A 21,899-nucleotide genomic window follows, 5' to 3' on the forward strand; every position below is an offset into this window, starting at 1 on the left:
GTTCTCATTCCTCATGCAATATCATGCTCATGACTGTGTGTTTATGTGTAGACGTAAACGTGTGTTAAGATCATTAACTGCACCGTGGTTTGAACTCGGATCGCCACCGGAGGAGCGCAGCGTCTGTTTGATACCGGCGTTTCGCTCCTGTATCAGCCGCTCGGAGCACTTGTACCGGCTGTAACCGTGCTTCCCCCTCAACTCCCAAAAAAACCCAGACCTGGTACACTCATCACACGCCCGTTGTCTTTGGCAGCTGCTGCGACATTGTTTTACCTGGTCAAGAAAAGAGAAAGTTATTCTACACCGACTGTAAATTACAACTATGGGACTATTTGCGTTAGACTCCTGGCTCCCAGCAGAGCTTATATTTGAGGCAAACATGCCTGTTTCTCTGTTGATAAATCTCCCCAAATTATAACCCCTTCACCCCCCCCCCCAACCCTACCATTTTTTCATGTTACCTAGAATAAGGCTGGAAATCAATCTCCCAAATGAAGACTGAAAATGTCTGTGCACCATCCATCAGTCCACAGCTTTGTGCTTGTCACACATAATACGAACCGGCTTGAAACGAGCTTTTCCTGCGCTGAAGGAGAGAACAGAGAGCTTTAGTTGAAAGCTGACAGGACGAAGAGATGTTTAACTCTTCGAGCAAGGGGACCGCAGGTTTACATTCTTGCAGAGCAGAACAAAGATGGCCGACGTCAGGACGGTCACGCCCCACAGGCCTGGGAGCGCGTGACTCGGGTGCGATTGAGCCGAGATGTGACCCTGCCCCCTCCCCCCTCCCCCCCGCTAATCCCGTCCTGATGAGGCGACGACTCATCTCACATCAGGCTCAGTCACATCTCAGCTGCCGGCGCTCGTGGGGACAGCGTACGGCACCGCCTGCAGCCAAGGCGGGACTTGATCAAGACGGGGACAGCCGCCAACGTCACGCTCTTAACAGTCACGGGCTTATACGCAGATGTAACAGGGGGCGCAACCTGACCTGCTGCCTAATCACCAGTGTGAACAGCCACAGGGTAAAGTCTGCTAACTGGCCAGTGACACATCAACAAGATGGAAATCTGGATAAACAGCGGAGGGAGTAAAGACTTTACTCTCCTGATCTTAAACAGCTGTCACATAGAAACAATATTGTTTAGCTTTTTACCACCATCCACTTACCGCCTGTTGTTACAGAAAGCAAAAGCCTTTTTTACAAGTTGTCAGAAAGCTGCTTTTGTGGCGCTGTGTCACCCGGCGTATCCCCTCCTTTTGCTCAATATATCTTCCATCCTCTGGCCTTCTCCTCCACTCCCTCTGCCTCTCACCCCACCCTCCTCCTCCTCCCCTCCTCCTCCTCCTCCTCTTCCTCCTCCTCCTCCTCTCCCCCCCCCCCCCCCCTCCTCCTCTCCACATATGGGATTCACATTTGGCTTCCACGGACATTTTCTTAATGTGATATTATGATACATTATCTGAAGCCATTTACTCCCTGTCACCACCTCTCATGTGGACGCAAGCTGAGTAAGCCAAGGAGACGAGGTCAGATTCTGTCCAGGTGAGTTATGACCATTTAATTTGACACTGTTCGCAGCGGTGATCATTTACAATGCCTGAACGTGTAATCAAAATACAAACGCTGCTTACGTGGGTCTCCTGCTCTCTCTCTCTCTCTCTCTCTCTCTCTCTCTCTCTCTCTCTCTAGGAGCCTGTTGGTGGTGTATAAGTTTTCACCCTCTCCTGCTGCCGGCTGTAAATCGCTTCTGTCGAAGGTGGGTGTGTGTGAGTGTTAGTGTGTGTGAGTGTGAGTGAGTGTGTGAGTGAGTGTGAGTTTGTGTGTGTGTGAGTGTGTGTGAGTGTGTGAGGGAACAGAAGGTGAGAAATTTGGGGGTCAGCCGAGGTCTTTCAGGTAATTGTGCTTCTTAAACTTTTGACCCACTAAGTCCTACTTAGTGTGGTGCAGCTTGCTCCCCTTATTTCCCCCGAGAGTTTTGACTCTGCATACCAGGACTTGAATGTATGTGTGTGTGTGTGTGTGTGTGTGTAAGTGTGTGTGGTACAATGAGTATCTGAACATATGCTGTCAGCCTCACATGGCTCATGTTATTCTTTTTCACCTATTTTGGCATCGTACTTGTTGTTATTCCCACACTGTCTGACTGCCCGCCCTTTTCTTATTTAATCAGCCTATGAAAAATTCATTATTTGTCATGCTCTGCATCCCCCCCCCCCCCCCCCCCCCGCCCCAACCTGCCCCCCCACCTCCTCCACCCTCTGTCTGTATGAAACATGTTGAAAGAATGCATCCTCGGTACTTAGCCTCTACACGATGTGCCTTATTTGTCAGGCTGCATCTGGCTGTGTTTTTCCACACCTCAGTCGGACGACTTCACCTTCACCATCTTTCTAGTAACTTAAAGTGTTCAATAAACCAAACCCCCCCCCCCCCCGCAGATAAATCAGAAACAAAAGCAACTGACGCAATACATCGTAATAATTTGGCAGCGGCCGCGTGCGAGAGCCTCAGAGAAGGTGTGACAGCTCGTGTCTCAAGGTAAACGCAGACGCCTCCCTCACTGAATGCATCACAGTTTGTCCCCTTTATATCTTCATGGTGTCTTTCTCCATGTGTGTGATGTGACTGATGGACGGGGTCGCTGCAGTCCCTGCTCTGTTGCTGTTGTTTTCACCATTGCCAAACACACAGGCCCTGCACCGTCACATAATCGTTCACAGATGAAGACCAATAATCCAAGATGAAATGTCCGGCAGATTTTAAGTGATTAATGCACGGCTCGTTTTGTAATTTAAATGAATCTATAGGGACGTATTCTCCAGTGATACTATAACCTTGTCTGCAGGTGGAGATAGATGTTCCCATCAAGAGAAGACGGCGAAGGTGAGTGATTTAACCTCCTCTTTAACTCTTCTCCTTTCCCACACCTCCCCACCTGCACACACACACACACCCCCCCTCCTCCCCTCATGTCATGGGCAGGAGAAAGCGCGTGAAGAGGAAAGGCCACGGGGGCCAGTTGTTTTTAAATAAACTAAATCTGCTAACAGTTTTATAACCCTGACCTCGTAAAACTGGCTGCAGCTTTTGGTCAGCTCTCTCCTGATGGGGTGAGCGGAGCCGTCCAGGGCTGGAATTCCCATTTGCCGCTGTGGAGCGTGTCGGTGCGTCAGCTGGTGTGTGAGAGAGAGAGAGAGAGAGAGAGGGGGAGAGAGAGAGGGAGAGAAAGGGCGTATGATATACGATTGCTGTGTCACGATCCACATGTGACAAGCGTCCTCACAGACGGAGCATCCAGGCTGCTCCCCTCTTTCTGGTGATTTCCCTGTTCAGGAGAAAGTGAGAGAGGGAGAGAGAGAGAGAGAGAGAGAGGGAGGGAGGGAGGGAGGGAGAGAGACAGTGAGACAGAGGGAGGAGAGAATAGCGCTCAGACAATCTGTGTGTGAGAGAGAGAGGTAGAAACAGGAGGAGAGAGGAGCTGGCTGGGAAACAATAGTTGAACAACAAATCCAGCGTTGTGTTCAGGGTCTCAGCCAGTCTCTGGATACCTCAGCTGTCTGTCCGTCCGCTGCCGGGCGCTGAAGGTAAGTCCACCAGCCTCAGGACCGACACACCTACAAACACACTCTGCCTTTCTTCTTTTTAAAGGTGTATTGTACTTTCTGTCCGTGTGTATTTTCTCACAGCTGTTCATGACAGCGTCACAGAGTTTGATCTGAACTTCTCCTCACTCGGTCTCATCCCTGAGCTCAGGAGCTCAGGTGCACATTCCTCTTTTATTGCAGGTATTTTCTTCTGCTGGCGAGTCCAGAAACCGCAAGTGGTTGTGATTAGGACGCGGCGTGACATGATGTGTAATCGGAGGAAACATGTTTGTGTTGGCGCCGGCGAACACGCTAATCAGGCATTGACAGCAAGGCTGGAGGGATAGTGGAGCAAGTAGGGAGTGTGTGTGTGTGTGTGTGCGCGCGCGCGTGTGTGTGTGTGTGTGCGTGCGTGCTGGAGCTGCATGAGGTTAATAACAGTGTGAATAACTTTGGATATATGTATGGATATGTGTTTTACAGGTGCGTGCGTTTATGTCTGTAAGTGTGTGATTGACTCGGCCTGTTGTGCTGAGCCCTGAGGCTGCTGAGGGAGATGATGACAGATATAATAGACTCTGTGGTAGGTAGGAGGAGGAGGAGGAGGAGGAGGAGAGGAGCTACCACTTCCATCCAACTGAGGAGGAGAGGAGAAGGTGTTTAAATGAAAAATGAAGTGATGAGACTGAGGGATAATGAGAGAGAGAGAAGTCCAAGCAGGAGGAAAAACAGAGACGGGAACAGTGAAGCCTTCAGAGAGAGAAGGACACGATAAATAGGAGAAACAGAATGAAACTGAGATGTGTGAGAGAGAGAGAGAGAGAGAGAGAGAGAGAGGGCTGGAGGAGGTGAGAGTGACCGAGAGGCTAACACAAGGGGAAAAAAAGAGAGAGAGACTGTGTGATGCACACATCCCTCCAGACATCCCTCTCCACTTCCAGTGACACCAGATGAGAAACCGATTGCACGGAAAGAAAATGTCTGAGTTTCTCTCCTCGTCCTCGCCTCGAACTAAAACTGACCTTTGAACTGTTTGGAGAAGAGGAAGGCGAGGAGGAGGAGGAGGAGGAGGTGTGTTTGAAGCGTCGCACACTCAGCCAGGTGCTCGCAGACAGCAGCGATGCACGGTTGGTTTTGTGTCTGAGCTCTCATGTTTCATATTCTCACACATGCATGCAAACACATACACACACACACACACACACACACACACACTGGGGCCCATTGTGAGTGTGTTTATTTGGACAGTGTTGAAGCTCTGATAGTCAGTTCACAATGTCTCACCGCCGCAGGAATGTGCTTCTGACAAATGGATGCTCTGCACGAACGGCGGGGCCGTCAGGAAGACTCTGAACGCCGCCCTGCCAGACGAGCATGTGACAGATCCATGCTGCCCCCGAAGAAACCTGGTCCAGCGCGATAAAACAAACACGCCTACGACTCCTTTGCTCACTCTTTTTCTTTTTTAGAGAAGCGCCTCGGGCTCGCAGCGGAATGGAGGATTGATCTAGTTTCATGCGCTGCGTTTAGCCTGCAGCTCGCCACTGTTCTTCTCCCTCCTCTCTGACGAGGATGGAGAGAACGGAGGAGGTGGGTTTAGGGTTTGAGGTGGACGTGGGTTCAACAAACACACCCTGAGCGACTGTGCTTCACTAAACGACGGGAACATTCACACATACATGTCCTCTGTGTCTTCCCGCTCCGTCTCTGAAGCCTAAACTGTAAAGCTAACACGAGCTTAGCTCCGGCTCACATGGCCGCCCGTCATTGGCTGTACACCGCTCTCAAATCCACTGTGTTTGTCTTATCTTTACTGGGGGGGATATATTTAGTGAGGAGCTTAGCTTTTAGGAGGTTGGCGCGTGGGGAGGGTGAGAGTGAGTGTGTGTGTGTGTGTGTGTGTGTGTGTGTGTCTGTGTGTGTGTTAGAGAGAGAGAGAGGGAGGAAGAGTAAGTTTGTGTGTGTGTGTTTCGGGAGCTGGCGTCAGTAGACAGTGGAAGAGCTTGGCACGCTGCATGCCAAACTCTGTGTGTGTGTGTGTGTGTGTGTGTGTGTGTGTGTGTGTGTGGCTGGAGGACAGGTCTGTGGGTCTGCCCCCCCCCTTCTCGCTCCAGTCAGGAATCTGCCCTTTAGTTTATTAAAAGCTGGTGAAACAATGGAGGGAGGTGAGGTCGAGGAGGAGCAGGGGTGGGGTGGGGGGTGGGGGGGTGGTAGATAGAAAGTCATGACATAAACTCTGGGCACGGAGCAGCAGGGGAGCAAATCAGAGAGTGTGATGATGTAGTTGGGAAGAAGAAGAGAGGGAGGGAGGGAGGGAGGGATATTCATAGCGGCTTAAAAAATTACTTCCCCCGCTCTACCTGTCTTTTTCCCCGACTCCCCCTCCTCCTCCGGCATCCTTTGATGCACCTGTTTTCAGTGCGTGGCAGCAGGGTGGGGGTGTAGGGGTGTGGGGGGGTGCTGCAGACAAGGCCCCCCATCCCCGGACAGCAACTGTGTACTCAGCTGCCGGCTGGCCCGTGTGATAAAGCGGAGGATCCCTCTGAAGATCTGGCTCCTCGGTCTCGGTCCGTGTGCCAGCGCACAACAGCATCCCAGCAATGTGCAGAGCCCCCCCCACCCCCCCGTGGACTACATGCACATACGTGTGCGGGTTTGCATGTGTGAGAACAGAAACCCAGAAGTAAGGTGGGCAGGGGATATTTATACATGCTCCCCACTGCTGAGAACAAACCGCGGTAACGTGGACCGAGGAACTCGGTCCTACACAACATATGGTGGAACAGTTGGAGGCTTCACGGGCTCGTCACGGATCCTGAGACAATGTCATTGTTTCACTTTTACCTCCGGAACAAACGTCTCGCTGTGACGCTCTTTGGCACCTCACATCCTTCGGGCTGTGATCCAGTGTTTTCATTACCGGGGACAGAGCCAGTTTTTTATTATTGATTAACCCGTCTTATCTTTGGTTGGTAAAGTGTCAGGAAATTATGACAAATGTTAAGCACAACTCTGACCAACAGTCCAAACCCTAAAGACCTGTAATTCACAAACACCTCTTTGCATCTGAGGAGCAAAACTAAACTACATGTTATTGGATAAATTAAAATGAGTTAAAATACAATATGTCCCTCTGAACTGTCGTGAAGAATAAAGGTATAAAGTAGAATAAAACAGAAATACTCAAGTGAAGTACATGTACCTCAAAACTCTTAACTCCTAGTTAACTACTGAACAGTTTTTTAATCTTTATTTAATCAGACTCATGAGATCAAAATCTCTCTTTCAAGATCTGACACAAGACCACACAAGGAACTACAAATTAACATTTACAATAGTTATAAAATACATCAAATTATAAAGATTTAAAAGGGAAATGTAAGAGTCTAGTTTATTTATGATGGATGCCGAGGGTGAAGTAGTTATGTGATCGGGCGCTGTGGACACTAGACTAAATGAACTTAGTTACGTTCCACCAGTGTATCAGTGGTAGGTCAGTCTGTGTGTGTGTGTCTGTGTGTGTGTGTGTGTGTGTGTGTGTGTGTGTGTGTGTGTGTGTGTGTGTACACCTGGGAGGCGTCTTCCTGACCACGGCCTCTAAAGAGAGACATCAGCTCTGAATCACCGTCTCATAACCTCAAAGTCCTAAAGCCTGAAGCCAGAGGGATTGTGGGACGTGAGGAGGGATAGTATTGTGGTTATGTGGTTTTGGCTCCACAGATATTCTTAACCCAGACTGGATCTTTCGGGTTTGTTTTTTTGTTTTTTTTAAATGATGTGCCTCCTGGCGTCGCTGCTTCAGCTTTATCTACAGAACTTTAGAAAATGTGATTTGCTCTATGACACATGATATGTCTTTTAATAAGCAGTAAATGCAGATGTAGAGATTGGCCTCCACACTTAATGTGTGTGTAGTTACATATAATACATGCTATTTAATTTCCTCCGGCCGTGGGCCTCCTCTAATTAACTCTAAGTACCGCAAGCTCCACATCGGTCAGTTAAAGAGGAAAGGAGAATACTTTAGATTTTTGGGTTGTTGCGGCGAATTATTAAAATTATGATTTGTTTCTGAGCCAACAGACGGACTCTACTGACTGAACCCAGACACAGCACCATGTTTGACCATGTGATGCAAACCGGTTACAGTTGCTGTAAACGTTGTGGTTGAACTGAGCTATTGAAGGTTAGCTTTGTCCACATTGAGCTAACTTTGGCTTTGTTTCCCATTTGACACACAGTGAAGCAGTGAAGAATTAAAAATGCATGACGAAGCCTTGTTCGTCATCGTATTCATTTTCTACGGGTCCTCACATTGTTTTATCGCATTTGTCCTCAGACTGACTGATCTTTATCACCTCGGCTCCTTCCTCCGTCACCGTTCTGCCCGCTTGCGTTCGGAGCTCTGGATTTCTCTTCTACGTGGTGAGAACAGAGACTTTTACAAGATTCTTGTTTTGAAGCAGGTCAGCTGGAAACATTAAAAGTCAGCTGGAGTGTCGGTTGTCCTCTGAGCGGGTGGAGTCGACAGTCATCGCCTAGAAATGAGAAGCTGCTTTCGGCTGAAATCAGGGACCCATTTTTAAAAATAAAAAAGAAGATGAGTATGAATTTCGAGCGGTAAATCCTCCATCATTGTGATAATTAACAATGATAAAAGTCATTTTTAGTTGCCTCTATTGGCCCAGGATCTTGGTTATTTATGGGCTGTTTGCACAGAAATCAGGGGAGAACTACGTCTCCACCTCCTCCCCTCCAATAATGAAGCCACTGCTCCGGACTACTTGTTTTGGACGCGCTTCAATCTTGGCAAGGTTGCGATAGCTAAATCTGGACGTCTCCCCGCTTCCCCGGGAAGAACAGAACCCGCTCTCCCCTCCTTTCTTGTTAGAACTAAATATCCCTTTACCCACTTGAAGCAGGAACAGTGCGGCCTCTGTTTTCCACCGTCTCGCCACATGCACCGTTTTTCCCACTCCGCCGAGCCCCGCACACGGATCGCTGTTCACTCAGGTTGGGAGCGGAGGCTTGGCGGTGACAGAACTCAGATCCACGTAAAAAACCTTGAACATGACCTCACTCGGTCTCTTGTCCCAGACTGCATACTATTCCTCAAACTCACATGTATCTGAATGCGTTTTAACAGAGATAAGGTGGCGTCGGCTTCCAGAAAATCCCTCGCTTGGTCAAATGGAAAGTTTGACTTTGGTTTACTGGATGGATTCTGGCCCCGCAGAAGTTTTTCTACAACAGTCATCGAGCGAAGCTGTTTACTTTAATTGAGCTGAGTTTTCATGGGTAATTCAGAAAGAACGACTTGTTGTATTCTGCGAAGCTCTGCTGCCAACATGTCTGCTTTTCTTTATAATGAAAACAGTCAGGACCCGGGGTGACGGCGAGGTTTGATCCAACACCTCAGCAGTACAACAGAGGGGTACCAGCGCTTTTCTTTCTTGGGGATAAAGGAGGAAGTGATAAGAGGAAATGTGGAGGGACGGGTTTCGGGAGGACACCAACAGAGGAAGAATGGTGCGTTTTAAAGTGGAACACAATGGGGATTTGTTTTTGTAATTATAGCTCGGTTTGAGTGGACGATGGGGTCGAGGCCAAACAATAGATCCAGGAAAGATACGGACCGTAACGGTTTTGGGTTTGTCGGTCATTATACTTGGACGAGATGGGGGTGGGGTGGGGGGAGTGGACTGGACGGGAGGATCCAGCTGCTGTTTGTGAACACCCAGGGCACTATAAATCTGAGTCCAGGGCAGGTGTGGGTGAGCAGGAAGTGAGGAGGCCACCGCGGCCCCGACGCTGCCCCCAAACCTCCAGACCTCCCGTCGGTCGTCTTCAACCTACAGTCCCGACAGGCAGGGAGGCAGCCGGGCATCACTCACTCACAGAGAGATAATGAACTCAGTCACACAGATACTGTCTCCGTATATTATCCTAAAAGCCCCATTATCTGAGGCAGCTGCCGTTCGTAGCTCTGCGCTGAATCACCGGCTTTCAAAGCTCAAGAGCGAGTCGCCAAAAGAGACACTAATTATGATGTGTGGTCCCCGTGTCGTGAGGGACGGCCGCCTCAGCTGGCTGCAGGACAGGCGGATGGCAATCGATAGAAAATCATCTCCTCGCTGCACATAAAAACGATAATACGGTGGGAATGTCTGGCTAATGGTTAATCAGAGAGGACAGAGCTGGCTGCGCACCAGCTCGACAACAGGTGGAGTAAAATATAGTTTATTTGACTCGTCCTGGTGTTTAGCAGCTGGATCACTCCTGTCGTTTTCTGTTGGGATTTACAAGGAAATTCTGGATGTTTTTTTTTGTTTTTTGTGGCCATAAAAACTGTTGCATGTTTGATCTGAATTGATTCAACATGTTTTCACTTTATAGATTCCTTTTGTTGGGTTCACGAGACGCTGCGATCACTCACTTTAATATACCGTCTGTTACCGTCTCAAGCCTGGACTTTCAACAGAGCAAAGGGGGCAACTGTCGCTCAAACTCCCACGTTCACTCCACTTAACTGGTTTTTGGTGCTTTGATTAATTTAGCATTTGATTGGGAGTTTGCACCACTAATACACAATATCAGGTTTTTGCTTTGGTCACTTGGGGGCAGCAGAAACATGGTGTGAGCATGACATGTTGCAAAAAGCTGAAAGCCAGAGGGAATTACCCCCTTTTACATTAGACAGACATCCTGTGTTGGTTTGGGCAAAACCAATCCACAATTTAATATCTTTTTTTTATTAATTCAAGATATTATTATGTTATTTCAAGATAACAAGATATTATCAGGAGAAAACAATATTTTGTTAATAATAATGATATGATTGATAATAAAAAAACAGACCAAATATCATGATAAAGGATATTATCACAGGAGGGGTTTTGTTTTGTTTTTTATAATACATTATTTTATTTTATATTTTTTCTATATTTTTATGTTTGCTGTGTTTTTTAATCACATAAAATTAAATTATTGCATTATAAGTTTTAGGTATTAGTGATGCTGCCACTAAACAGAAGTTATTTTTGCAAAAATATTTTTTGAAAAATCACATATTTCAGGAAATATCATGACATTTGATATGATCATAGATCAGCCTATAAATCTAAATCTGTGGCGGGTTCTAGTGTAAAAATGTTGTGCGCACATGGTGCAGAAACCTGGGGCCAGGTGGTGTTACTCCATCACAGCAGTACTGAAGCTGCCGTGTGAAATCTGCTGTATGACCTGCACTCAATGGGAACTTGAGGCCACGGGGCACATGGGGGGGGGGGGGGGGGGGCAGTGCCCCCCTTCACAGGTTACTCCGACTACTGATCCTTCATCCTGTCATCTTGGTTTCATCCTGTTAAATGACAGACTCAGGCTCTGTCCTGAACGAGTGTGTAACACCTTCGACCAGCAGCCGACGGTGACACCAGCAGCAGGGATGGGGATAGCAGCGGTGCGGCTGGCAGAGCTGGAGGTGCTGATGGGTGCTGGCTGCAGGAGGCGGCCCGGGCCGTCTGCTGTGTAAACCCTGCAGCACATGTTCGACAGGCCAGCGAAACATCTCGGGGAGTATTTATTTTAACAGGCCAAATGATACTTCTATTTCTCTCAGGAGGAATGTTAAGGTTAAATGATTCTCCTTAGAAAGAAAAATACAGGGGTTGGAATTTTTGGGGGGGTGGGATGTGGTGGAAGACGGAGGGATCGGGGGGGGGGGGTGTATAAAGGTTTCAAGTGAACTTGATGTATTCTGTGATTTCAGTTGAAATGAGGGAAAAGTGTAGTTGAGTCAAACAGTGAAGGAGATGGATGTTAGAGAGGGAGCTCTGCAGGAATGTGAAGTTTAGTTCATTTGTTCTGCTTTAACTCACTGCAGCTCAGAGGGGCAGTTACTGAGGGCACGAGGCCACTGGCTCCACATCCACCCGGGGGTGGAGCACAAAACCTGGACCCCGAACATTAAGTATATCTGTTCCCTTTTCATGCATTAATCAGGGCCATACACGGGGAAATCATCTCTGTATTTCATAATGAAAACAGGCAAATAAGACTCCAGTGGAATAATGTTTTATTGGCAGAATGATGATGAATAAACTTCTAACAGGAACCAGCCCAGAATGTTTCGACATTAAGATCATCACTCATAAAACTTCCTGAACTTCAGGATCAATCGGAATATTTACAAAACAGGCAGCATCATTATTAAAACTGAAAATAATTAATAATTAAGAAAAATTTGTTGTTTTCAGGTGCTAAATAAACCTTTATGTATAAAACAGGTTTATGGTAAAAAGAAAAAATAAATAAAAAGTTTATGTATAAATCTGCTCAAAAACAAGCATCTTAAAACTAATCTTATATAATACTATAACACTATATAATAATGTTGTTTTACATTCAAGAAAAATAGTGTCGGGCCCCTGGGTCACTGTTGCCGTGACTACCACACCCGCCATGTACAAACTACTATACTACTACTACTACTACTACTAGTACTATACTGAAGACACATATAGACGAGACATCTCTGTCTCATTTAGTTTCTAACTTAACCTGGTTTCAACAGATAAATAATGATATTTAACAATTAAATAACCCGGAAGTTTTTATTTTACATTTCAGTGAAACAACACAAATGGAAAACATGACTGAGACATGTCAGCCACTGTGGGTTAGCATAATCTGCTCATGCTAAACTACATGAACAGAAACACATATTTCTTCATGTTTGCCAAACTGAACTAAATGAAATCAGACCCAAAGTACAGGCAGGTAACTTCTGGTGTTTTAACCCCTCCAAAATGTCCTTTTTTATAAGTTATTCTACCCTTTGTGATACTACAGAGACTTCCTGTTTGCATTTACATTTCTTTTTATTGGACAGTGTGACAGATGTTTCCTAATAAATCAAGCTTACGAGCTTGGGAAGGACTTGGTAACGAGTAGCTGGTGCAAACCAATCCAGCAGTCGAGCTGCCCAAGACAAACTTCTGGACACATACATTTACAGACACGGACTATAGGTTAACAATCATAATAATTCAAGAAAAATAAAAACCTCCCTCATTACGCTCCCTCCTCACTCCCTGACCCCGCGTGTACACACACCTCGGCCTAATTCACAACACATTGCCTGTTAGAGAACCTCCGTGGGCCAGCTCCGAGCTCCCTCCTAACACGAACCCTGTCGTCAGGAGGACAATAAAACTATGAAGCTGGAGAAAGGAAAAAGAAAAACTGACATAAATACATGTTAAAATATTCTGCGGGGCTGGCAGAGGGCTTGTTGGGAGAGCGATTAGTTTTAATGAAAAAGTGGTTGGTGTGGAGAGGAAGGGGCCTGGCTGCAGGCTGTTTGTGCTCGGCTTAAGTTTCTGCTCTGTAATAAAAGCACCAGGACTTATGTGTCTACATGTGTGTGTGTGCAGTGTGTGGGTGTACAGGGGCAACCGTGGACTTAAGGAGACAAAGTGAGCAGCCAAGTCTGGAGACACACACACACACACACACACATCAAACAGTCAATCACTAAAACTGGCAGAAATTTCTGTGGGAATTTGTGTGGAGGTAGTTTCATCCACTGAAGGAGAGTGTGTGATCTCTTCTACAGGATTTACAGTCGTTACCTTGGACGCACAAATGACTAATAGACAAAACACACACAATATTGTTTTTATCTCTTCATGTTTCCACTGATGACTTCCTGTTTGTCTTCTCCTTCCAGACTGCGGTGGGTCCAGACAGCAGGTGATGGAGCGGCCCGACGAGCCGACCCTCCTGCTACCTCTCCCCCCGCAGCTCGCCGTCCTTGAGCCTCCGCTGTACTGACAGAGACGAAGACGCTCTCCTCTCCGTGAGAGCCTCAAACGCAACTGAGGTGAGAGACTGTGAGAGACGGAAACCCAGGCGCTAACAGAGACGACGCGACGAGTCGGACGACCCAGAGGATCGAGCCTCAGGACGGCCCGATCATCATGAAACCTTCGGTCTCCGTGGGCCCCCCCTCTGGCCTGCTGCTGGTCCTGATGTGCTGCCCCCTGCTGGGCCTGGTCCAGTCCGCCAGCAGCAACAAGGCCAGCGACAACGCACACCCGCACCTGGGAGACTCCGACCCCGAGCGATGCATGAGGCACCACTTTGTGGAGACCATCACACACCCGATTTATAAGTGCAACTCCAAGGTAAGGAAGCCACACACACACACACACACACACACACACACACACACACACACACACTCTTATGGTCGCCCACTCATATTTGCTTGTTCAAGGTAACACGGTCAGTTCTGTCTGATAAATGAACTCATTCATTACAGATATCAGACAAACAGCTCCATCAAAAAGCATAGAAACCCCCCAAACACCGGCCAGAAACACTCCCCCAACACTGAACACTCATTTATCTCACACACATTTCTCTCCTACTACTGTCACTGCCCCTCCTCCACTTAGTCCAGTATCTCCTTCTCCCTCTTTATCTCCATCACTCGTCATTTAGACGAGTCACGCTTCGTTTCTCAGGGACTGTGTTTATGTATATATGTGTGTGTGTGTGTGTGTGTGTGTGTGTGTGTGTGTGCGTGCGTGTGTTGAGGTTGGAGGTACAAAGTGTGGCTCTGGAGTTTTTATCCCTCATTTTAAAGTTGATTTTACAAGGACACAAAGTTCAGTTTCCATCCAAAATGGATCTAAAATTTTCACCAATTTCTGAGAAAATCAGTAAAAGAAAATATTAGAGTTGGTTTGTCGATACAGAAAGTTTGTGTCTTTAAAGCTCCTCCAGTGTAAAGGTCTGTGTCCATGTGTAGTGTGATTATAGATCAGCTCTAGCTTCTATATTAATACTGTGAAAGTATCAAAGCCTCAGTCCACAGAGAAATGCACACAGCCTGTATTCAGAAACTGAGCCTTAAAACCAGCCGTCAGGACTTCTGGAACTTTGTGATGTCACAACAAAGCAGTCACCAAGCCCCGCCCAGAGTATCTCAGCTTGAGCTTGAGACTTAATTTATGCGTTGATTACCCCCTGGGGGGAAGTGGGAATGTAGACGGGAAGAGGTCTAATGAAAGATGTTATCAATTTGCATTATGGGAATGTTTGGCCACTAATGATTCAGTTTTGACAGTTCTGGGTTTTTGACAGAAATCTTTCCTTCATCAGCAGATGGAGTTTGTTCAGCTGACACACACAGAGAGAGATGTGTTAAGTTATCTGCAGCACTGATATGGACAATGATGCGTTATTAGATAATGAACTGTTCTCATGTGTAAAGCTTTAAGACCAGGTATGAACAGGTAATCCCTCCATGCTAACTGATAAATAAAACCTTGCACCACGTTCATTCCAAACCTCAGAGGTTTCAGTCTGGGGAACAGCTTTACGTTGAGTAGATGGATGTTGTTCACAGTCATTTATTTATTTATTCATTTCGAGGAGTAGGAGGAGAGAGGAGGAGGAGGAAGGTGCTGACGGACGGACGGGGGGGGTAGGAGGAGGGGAAGAGGAAGAGGGGGAGGGGAGGAGGAAGAGGAGGAGTAGGAGGGGGGAGGAGGAGGAGGAGGGAGGAGGAGGGGGGCGGTGCCAGAGGAGGAATTGTTGCCGTTTGACAGTCTGATCCTCGACTAGGACAAAGACAAATGGTCTTAAAGTGGCGACAACACTCCTGATGGTGTGTGTGTGTGTGTGTGTGTGTGTGTGTGTCTGTGTGTGTGTGTCTGTGTGTGTGTGTGTCTGTCTGTGTGTGTGTGTGTGTGTGTGTGTCTGTGTGTGTGTGTGTGTGTGTCTGTGTGTGTGTGTGTGTGTGTCTGTGTGTGTGTGTGTCCTGTGTGTGTGTGTGTGTGTGTGTGTGTGTGTGTCTGTGTGTGTGTGTGTGTGTGTGTGTGTGTGTGTGTCTGTGTGTGTGTGTGTGTGTGTCTGTGTGTGTGTGTGTGTGGTGTGTGTTTTGTGTGTGTCTGTGTGTGTGTGTGTGTCTGTGTGTGTGTGTGTGTGTGTGTGTGTGTGTGTTTTGTGTGTGTGTGTGTGTGTGTGTGTGTTGTGTGTGGTGTGTGTGGTGGTGTGTGTGTGTGTGTGTGTGTGTTTTGTGTGTGTGTGTGTGTGTGTGTGTGTGTGTGTGTGTGTGTGTCACCCTGCCACGGCCCCAGACAGGCTTTTGTCAAAGTGGAGAGTGGCGACACACAGCAGCTGACAGAAAGACATGACACAGGAGTCTGTTTAGGGAGGTGGCGGGAATGTAGTGACCCACAGAGGAATGCCAGGCGGACGCTCACGACACTAATAAGGCTAGCGTTTCGTGTGTGCGTGTGTGTGTGTGTGTGTGTGTGACCCTGAGCTCTGAGCTGCAGCAGGTGTAGGAATGTGTGACTGCTCTTGTTGCTATCTCTCAGTTTGCAGGTGCAAGGCCGAGGCTGCGAGACGTCGGAGAGACGGCGGGAGTCCAGACAGACGGGACTCGAACACTGCCTCATTGTACCCGGAGACCCCGTTCCTCCTCCCTGAAGGTCGAGGAAAACAAAATGCGTGAATGACTTATCTGTGCTTTCTTACGCTCTGCTTTCCAGATGGTGCTGCTGGCGCGCTGCGAGGGTCACTGCAGCCACACCACCCGCTCCGACCCGCTCATCTCCTTCAGCTCCGTGCTCAAGCAGCCCTTCAAGAGCACCTGCTCCTGCTGCCGGCCACACACCTCCAAGCTGAAGGCGGTGCGGCTGCGCTGCGCCGGCGGGACGCGCATCACGGCCACTTACAGATACATCCTGGCCTGCAACTGTGAGGAATGCAGCTGAGCGGCGAGCGGCCCCCTCCCCACACCCTCCAGACTCTCAAGACCCAGCGTTTTCCTTGGCCCCGGGCCCCTAATCTAAAGCTTTCCAGAGCGTTTCGGTTGATTGTTGGATCAGATAATTGCCCCAGAGGACAGCAGCTCAAGATGCTTGTTGTTATCTTGGCAGTGACAGTTTGGAGCGATCGTACCACCCTCACACTGGCCTGAAAACCGACCCGCAGCCCCCGGGACTCTCACACCACACACTATACCCTCTCCACGACGTGCATTCAATCACAACAAATCATAAGAAGCATATTTTCTCCAGCAGCTCAAGGCCAGACATCACAAACCGCTGCTCCCTGGGGGGGGGGGCTGGAGACCCTCCGCACTGCGCTCATCACGGGCCGTAATTCATAACACACAGGCTTCATAGCGCAGGACGAGAGTCTCCCGGCTCCATAAAATCTCCAGCACGCATTCGACAACAGAACAACACGCCTCGTTAAAGAGCGACGTGGGAAAGGACGGTGGCCCACACATGTGGTGGATCTTTAGAGGGGCACCTGCGCTGCGATTATTCACCCAATAATCTTTTACACACTCCCCGCAGGCTTTCATCCGGCTGTGTAAAACACGAGCGGCGCTGACACGAGAGGGAACCGTAAACGTGAAGCGGCAGACGGCGTGAGAGCAGGGCTGAGGGCGGAGGAAGACCGAGGAGGTGGAGGCGGGGTGTCTACAGACTGTCGAGCTTGTCAGCGTTCATCTTAAATGTAAACTATTCTATTTGAGTCTCTGTGATGTTTCCTGTCAGCTTTAGTGAATCTGTAGCTCCTATCAAGAAACTGTGGTGTGTTGTTACTAATCACGTGTCCAGTGTTGTGACGAGTCTCTCCTCATCCTCCACAACCACGAAGACTACTTCAACCTCAGCTGTAACTCATTCTGTGTGTGCGTGTGTGTGTGTGTGTGCATGTGCATGTGCGTGTGCGTGTGTGTGTGTGTGTGTGCCAGGAGTTTGTCAGTTCATCTGCACTCAGTCCCATTGTTCAAACTGTGCTTTCTTCTTTCATTAAAACTTCATGGAAGCAAAGAAACGCATTACTTTTTTACATTTTTTAAATTAAACCGCCTCTGAATTCTTAATATTCAAATAATTCAATTACCACTGACTTTTATAGTATTGAAGTGTTTTACTTTGAAATCCATCTGTCTGACTTCATGTGGTTTAAATTCCCTTAGTTGTAATTTCCTGAATGTTGTTTCAAGTGGTGCACATAATAATAATAATAATAATAATAATAATAATAATAATAATAATAATAATAATAATACAATTATAAATAATTCATTATAAAATAACAGTTGTTTTAAACTACATCAAAATAAAAACAAACACCAAAATAAAATTCACGATGAAAAATTTAAACCTGGACATGTGGGTCACTGAGGATGATCAATCGAGCCTGAGGGAATTGATCAGCATGTACCACGAAGTCTCTGTCTCTCTCTCTAACTATTAAAATAAAGGCAAAAAAATGCCCAAAAATATAACTTAGGTAATCAGTATCATCAGCAGCAACAGTATGACATGTTCAGACTGTAACAGCAGGAACTGTGAGGCCGAGCAGTTTAACTCACACAACAGACTCTCACTAACAACAGACACTTAATGACAAAATGTAAATACTTTGAATTTAAAGTCGCATTGAGGTCACACAGTCTCTCCTTCCTGAGTTACAGCATTAAATAATGACCAGAGGTGTTTTTACAGAACATTATGATGTCACAGTGAAGTTGACCCTTGACCTTTTGGATATAAAATGTCGTCACTTCATTTTATCCTTATAGACATTCGAGTTAAATTGTGTCATAATTAGTGAATGAATTTTGGCTGAAAATGTGTTTTGTGAGGTCACAGTGACCTTTAACTTTGACCTTTTCCCACCAAATTCTAATCAGTTCATCCTTCAGTCCAAGTGAAGTTTTGTGCCAAATTTCAAAAAGTTCCATCAAGGTGTTACGGAGATATCGCCTTCACAAGAATGGAACGGACAACCCGAAAACATGGTGCCTGATCAGGACACTTCTTTGCTTCCATAGAGTTTTAGATTGTGAAGCAGCTCAGCTGTGAAACCACAGTCGTCTCATTAACAAGACTTCAGTACAAGAAAGCTGAACGTTAATGAAATTAAAATGAAGAAATATAAAAGAAGCTGGAGGTTGAGTTTTGATGTGACTGAACCTGAAGCCTCCAGGAGCAGGACAGTGAATGCATCATCTGCAGAGACGCTGGAGAGGAAAGCCTGGATCTCTCCCTGTGCGGATGAATTCAGTATCCCATTAAAAATCTGACTCACACAAACACACACACACACACACACACACACACACACACACACACACACACAGTATACACACCCTGTACAGACGTCTTTGTTGTGCTGGGAGCTGAAACGTTACCCTCCCATCATGCTGCTCTGCTCTGCGGACGTTTCAATCCCGACTACAACTGACAGCACGGCCGCTGCTTCACACGTGAGCCTAATAAAATCCTTTTCCCCCTCGACTCTGGAGATTAATCTGCCTTTCTCTGCTGTCTCCTCTCACTGTGTCTCTCCTTTATCAACACACACACACACACACACATTAGTGGAGAGGAGGCATTTTGGTGACATGAAGCAGGAGGTTTAATGATTCGAGGAACCAGTGTGACAGAATTGCAGGAGGGCGGGATAATGGGCTGTCAAGCTGAGACTGTGTCCTTTAGAAGAGACACAGGAAGGAGACGCTGAGTTCCAGACGTCCCAATTAAAGAAGCTAAAACTATCATCAAATACAGTTTTTCATCTGGGTCTATTTCCAGGTGTGAGGCAGGCACATGTGGTCTTTTTATAACCCGTCACACACACAGCCACATTCGCCCCGTGATCCTAATCACAACCATCCAAGCGTTTAATAAAAATCATAGAAAAGGAGGCGTTTTATTGGACCGTGCTGCACTGTAGGTGCCTCCTTATTAAAGGAGGAGAAACGCACATCTGTGTGTTTGGAATTCCATTAAAATGCCAGACGTGAAACAGACGTGGACGGCGGCCATGTGACCGTTCACCCAGCTGTCAACACATCAAGAAAATATGAACACGAAGATGATGATGATGATGATGATGACTGTTGTGCTGGAATTCTTACACACTTAAATTATGGCTTCACTGTTTTTCAAATCTGACTTAAAGCAATAATCAAGTGTTCGTTGGAGCATCAGAACAGTTTCTGCTCCTCTTCATAAAGGACTTTAATGTAAGTGAAGGGGATAAAATAAAGTTAATAATCTTCTACATACAGTCATTTTAAATTCCCTCGTGTCTCAAACTGCAGCTCAGCATGAAAAACAAAGAGGGAGATTCACACTAACATCTCATAGACACATTGTTTTATTACAACTGTGTCGTTATTTCAGTTATAGATGTTAACAAATACATTAATAAACACTTTTATCTGCTTACATTGAAATTATAGTTTTATCAATTATTTATTTAATATGTATATACTTTATTACTTTTAATTACTTAAAGGAACTGTATGTAAGTTTTCGCTATTGCTACATAGCTAACGTTAGCAACAGCTGTTTACTCAGGAAGAAACAGTAAAAGGTTACCGATAAATAAAATATAGAAATATACAAATTACAGATGACACAGAAATAAATGAAGTTAACAGAGAAAACAAAATCTCTCATACACATTTTTTTCAAACCCTAATGGTTTGCTTCTATTTCCATCGTGTCTTTTCTTCTACTGAAATTAGCATGCTAACCAGCTAGCCGCGGCCTGGTCAGAATGTCTCGTCACTTTCCAATACCGAGTCACTGAAGAAGTAGCTGCTTACAGGACGTAGCACCTTTTGTATTGTAAGCTGCTAAATAGCTAACGTTAGCAACAGCTAACAATAAAACAGAAACAATAAAGGTTACCGATAAATCAAACACAGAAATATATACAATTACAATTACAAATGACAAATCCATAAATAAATAACATTAACAGAGAACATTCTACATGTATTTTAGTGCAGGAGGAAAGTCGGAGTATGAGTTCAGAGCGACTGGGTTTGAAGTTGAGGTGTGTGTTTATTCTCCAGTGTCAGGTTTTAGGAAAATGTAGGTCATGATGTGTGTTTTGCTGACAATGTTTGGGAGCAAACAGATCTGCTGGACAGTGTTTTTATGGACCTCAGCAACCGCAGGGAAATATTTATTTTACACCAATTACTCACTCGTTTCCCCCCGTTCACATTTCTCTTCTTCTAACTTGATTTTTTTTTTCCACTGCAGGAAGTTTTTTTGTTGTTGTTGTTGAAACTTTTCAGGTTGAGGATGTTGATTTTTCTATTTTATTTATTTATTTATTAAAAAAAAAAAAAAAAATTATCAGTGTCTTTATTCACCCTGTATATATATATATATACTATATATATATATATACATATAATATATATATATATATATATATATATATATATATATATATATATATATATTAGTCCTATTAGAAGAAATAGAAAAGTGTCTCTGTGAAGTCCAGGCAGCTGCTGCCCTCTGCTGACAGATCCACACACCTGCAGCTGGGGTTCATACCTGTGTCTGTCCTCTATACACAGTGAGGACAAAGAGGTACAGAGGTGCTGTCTGCACCACTCATCACACTGTGTTCTGTCGTGTGTTCTGTTGGATCTCTCCCTGTGCGGATGAATTCAGTATCCCATTAAAAATCTGACTCACACAAACACACACACACACACACACAACACACACACACACACACACACAGTATACACACCCTGTACAGACGTCTTTGTTGTGCTGGGAGCTGAAACGTTACCCTCCCATCATGCTGCTCTGCTCTGCGGACGTTTCAATCCCGACTACAACTGACAGCACGGCCGCTGCTTCACACGTGAGCCTAATAAAATCCTTTTCCCCCTCGACTCTGGAGATTAATCTGCCTTTCTCTGCTGTCTCCTCTCACTGTGTCTCTCCTTTATCAACACACACACACACACACACATTAGTGGAGAGGAGGCATTTTGGTGACATGAAGCAGGAGGTTTAATGATTCGAGGAACCAGTGTGACAGAATTGCAGGAGGGCGGGATAATGGGCTGTCAAGCTGAGACTGTGTCCTTTAGAAGAGACACAGGAAGGAGACGCTGAGTTCCAGACGTCCCAATTAAAGAAGCTAAAACTATCATCAAATACAGTTTTTCATCTGGGTCTATTTCCAGGTGTGAGGCAGGCACATGTGGTCTTTTTATAACCCGTCACACACACAGCCACATTCGCCCCGTGATCCTAATCACAACCATCCAAGCGTTTAATAAAAATCATAGAAAAGGAGGCGTTTTATTGGACCGTGCTGCACTGTAGGTGCCTCCTTATTAAAGGAGGAGAAACGCACATCTGTGTGTTTGGAATTCCATTAAAATGCCAGACGTGAAACAGACGTGGACGGCGGCCATGTGACCGTTCACCCAGCTG

General features: G+C 46.2%; 1 protein-coding gene across 1 annotated transcript; it reads left to right on the forward strand.

Annotated features, from left to right (window-relative positions):
- The first annotated feature begins 3,412 nt into the window (after positions 1-3,412).
- Positions 3,413-18,932, forward strand: ndp (norrin cystine knot growth factor NDP). Its single transcript, XM_056390201.1, has 3 exons — positions 3,413-3,591; positions 13,322-13,778; positions 16,158-18,932. Exons 2-3 carry the CDS (start codon positions 13,572-13,574, stop codon positions 16,380-16,382), a joined length of 432 nt encoding a protein of 143 aa, XP_056246176.1. The 5' UTR covers positions 3,413-3,591; positions 13,322-13,571; the 3' UTR covers positions 16,383-18,932.
- Positions 18,933-21,899: the final 2,967 nt, after the last annotated feature.

Source organism: Seriola aureovittata, chromosome 11, assembly GCF_021018895.1.
Source record: "Seriola aureovittata isolate HTS-2021-v1 ecotype China chromosome 11, ASM2101889v1, whole genome shotgun sequence".
NCBI lineage: Eukaryota > Metazoa > Chordata > Actinopteri > Carangiformes > Carangidae > Seriola > Seriola aureovittata.

Coding starts and splice junctions, on each gene's coding strand:
- ndp (XM_056390201.1), top strand. CDS start 13,572: ATGAAACCTTCGGTCTCCGTGGGCCCCCCCTCTGGCCTGCTGCTGGTC. Junction 13,779..16,157: donor TTTATAAGTGCAACTCCAAG/GTAAGGAAGCCA, acceptor TCTGCTTTCCAG/ATGGTGCTGCTGGCGCGCTG.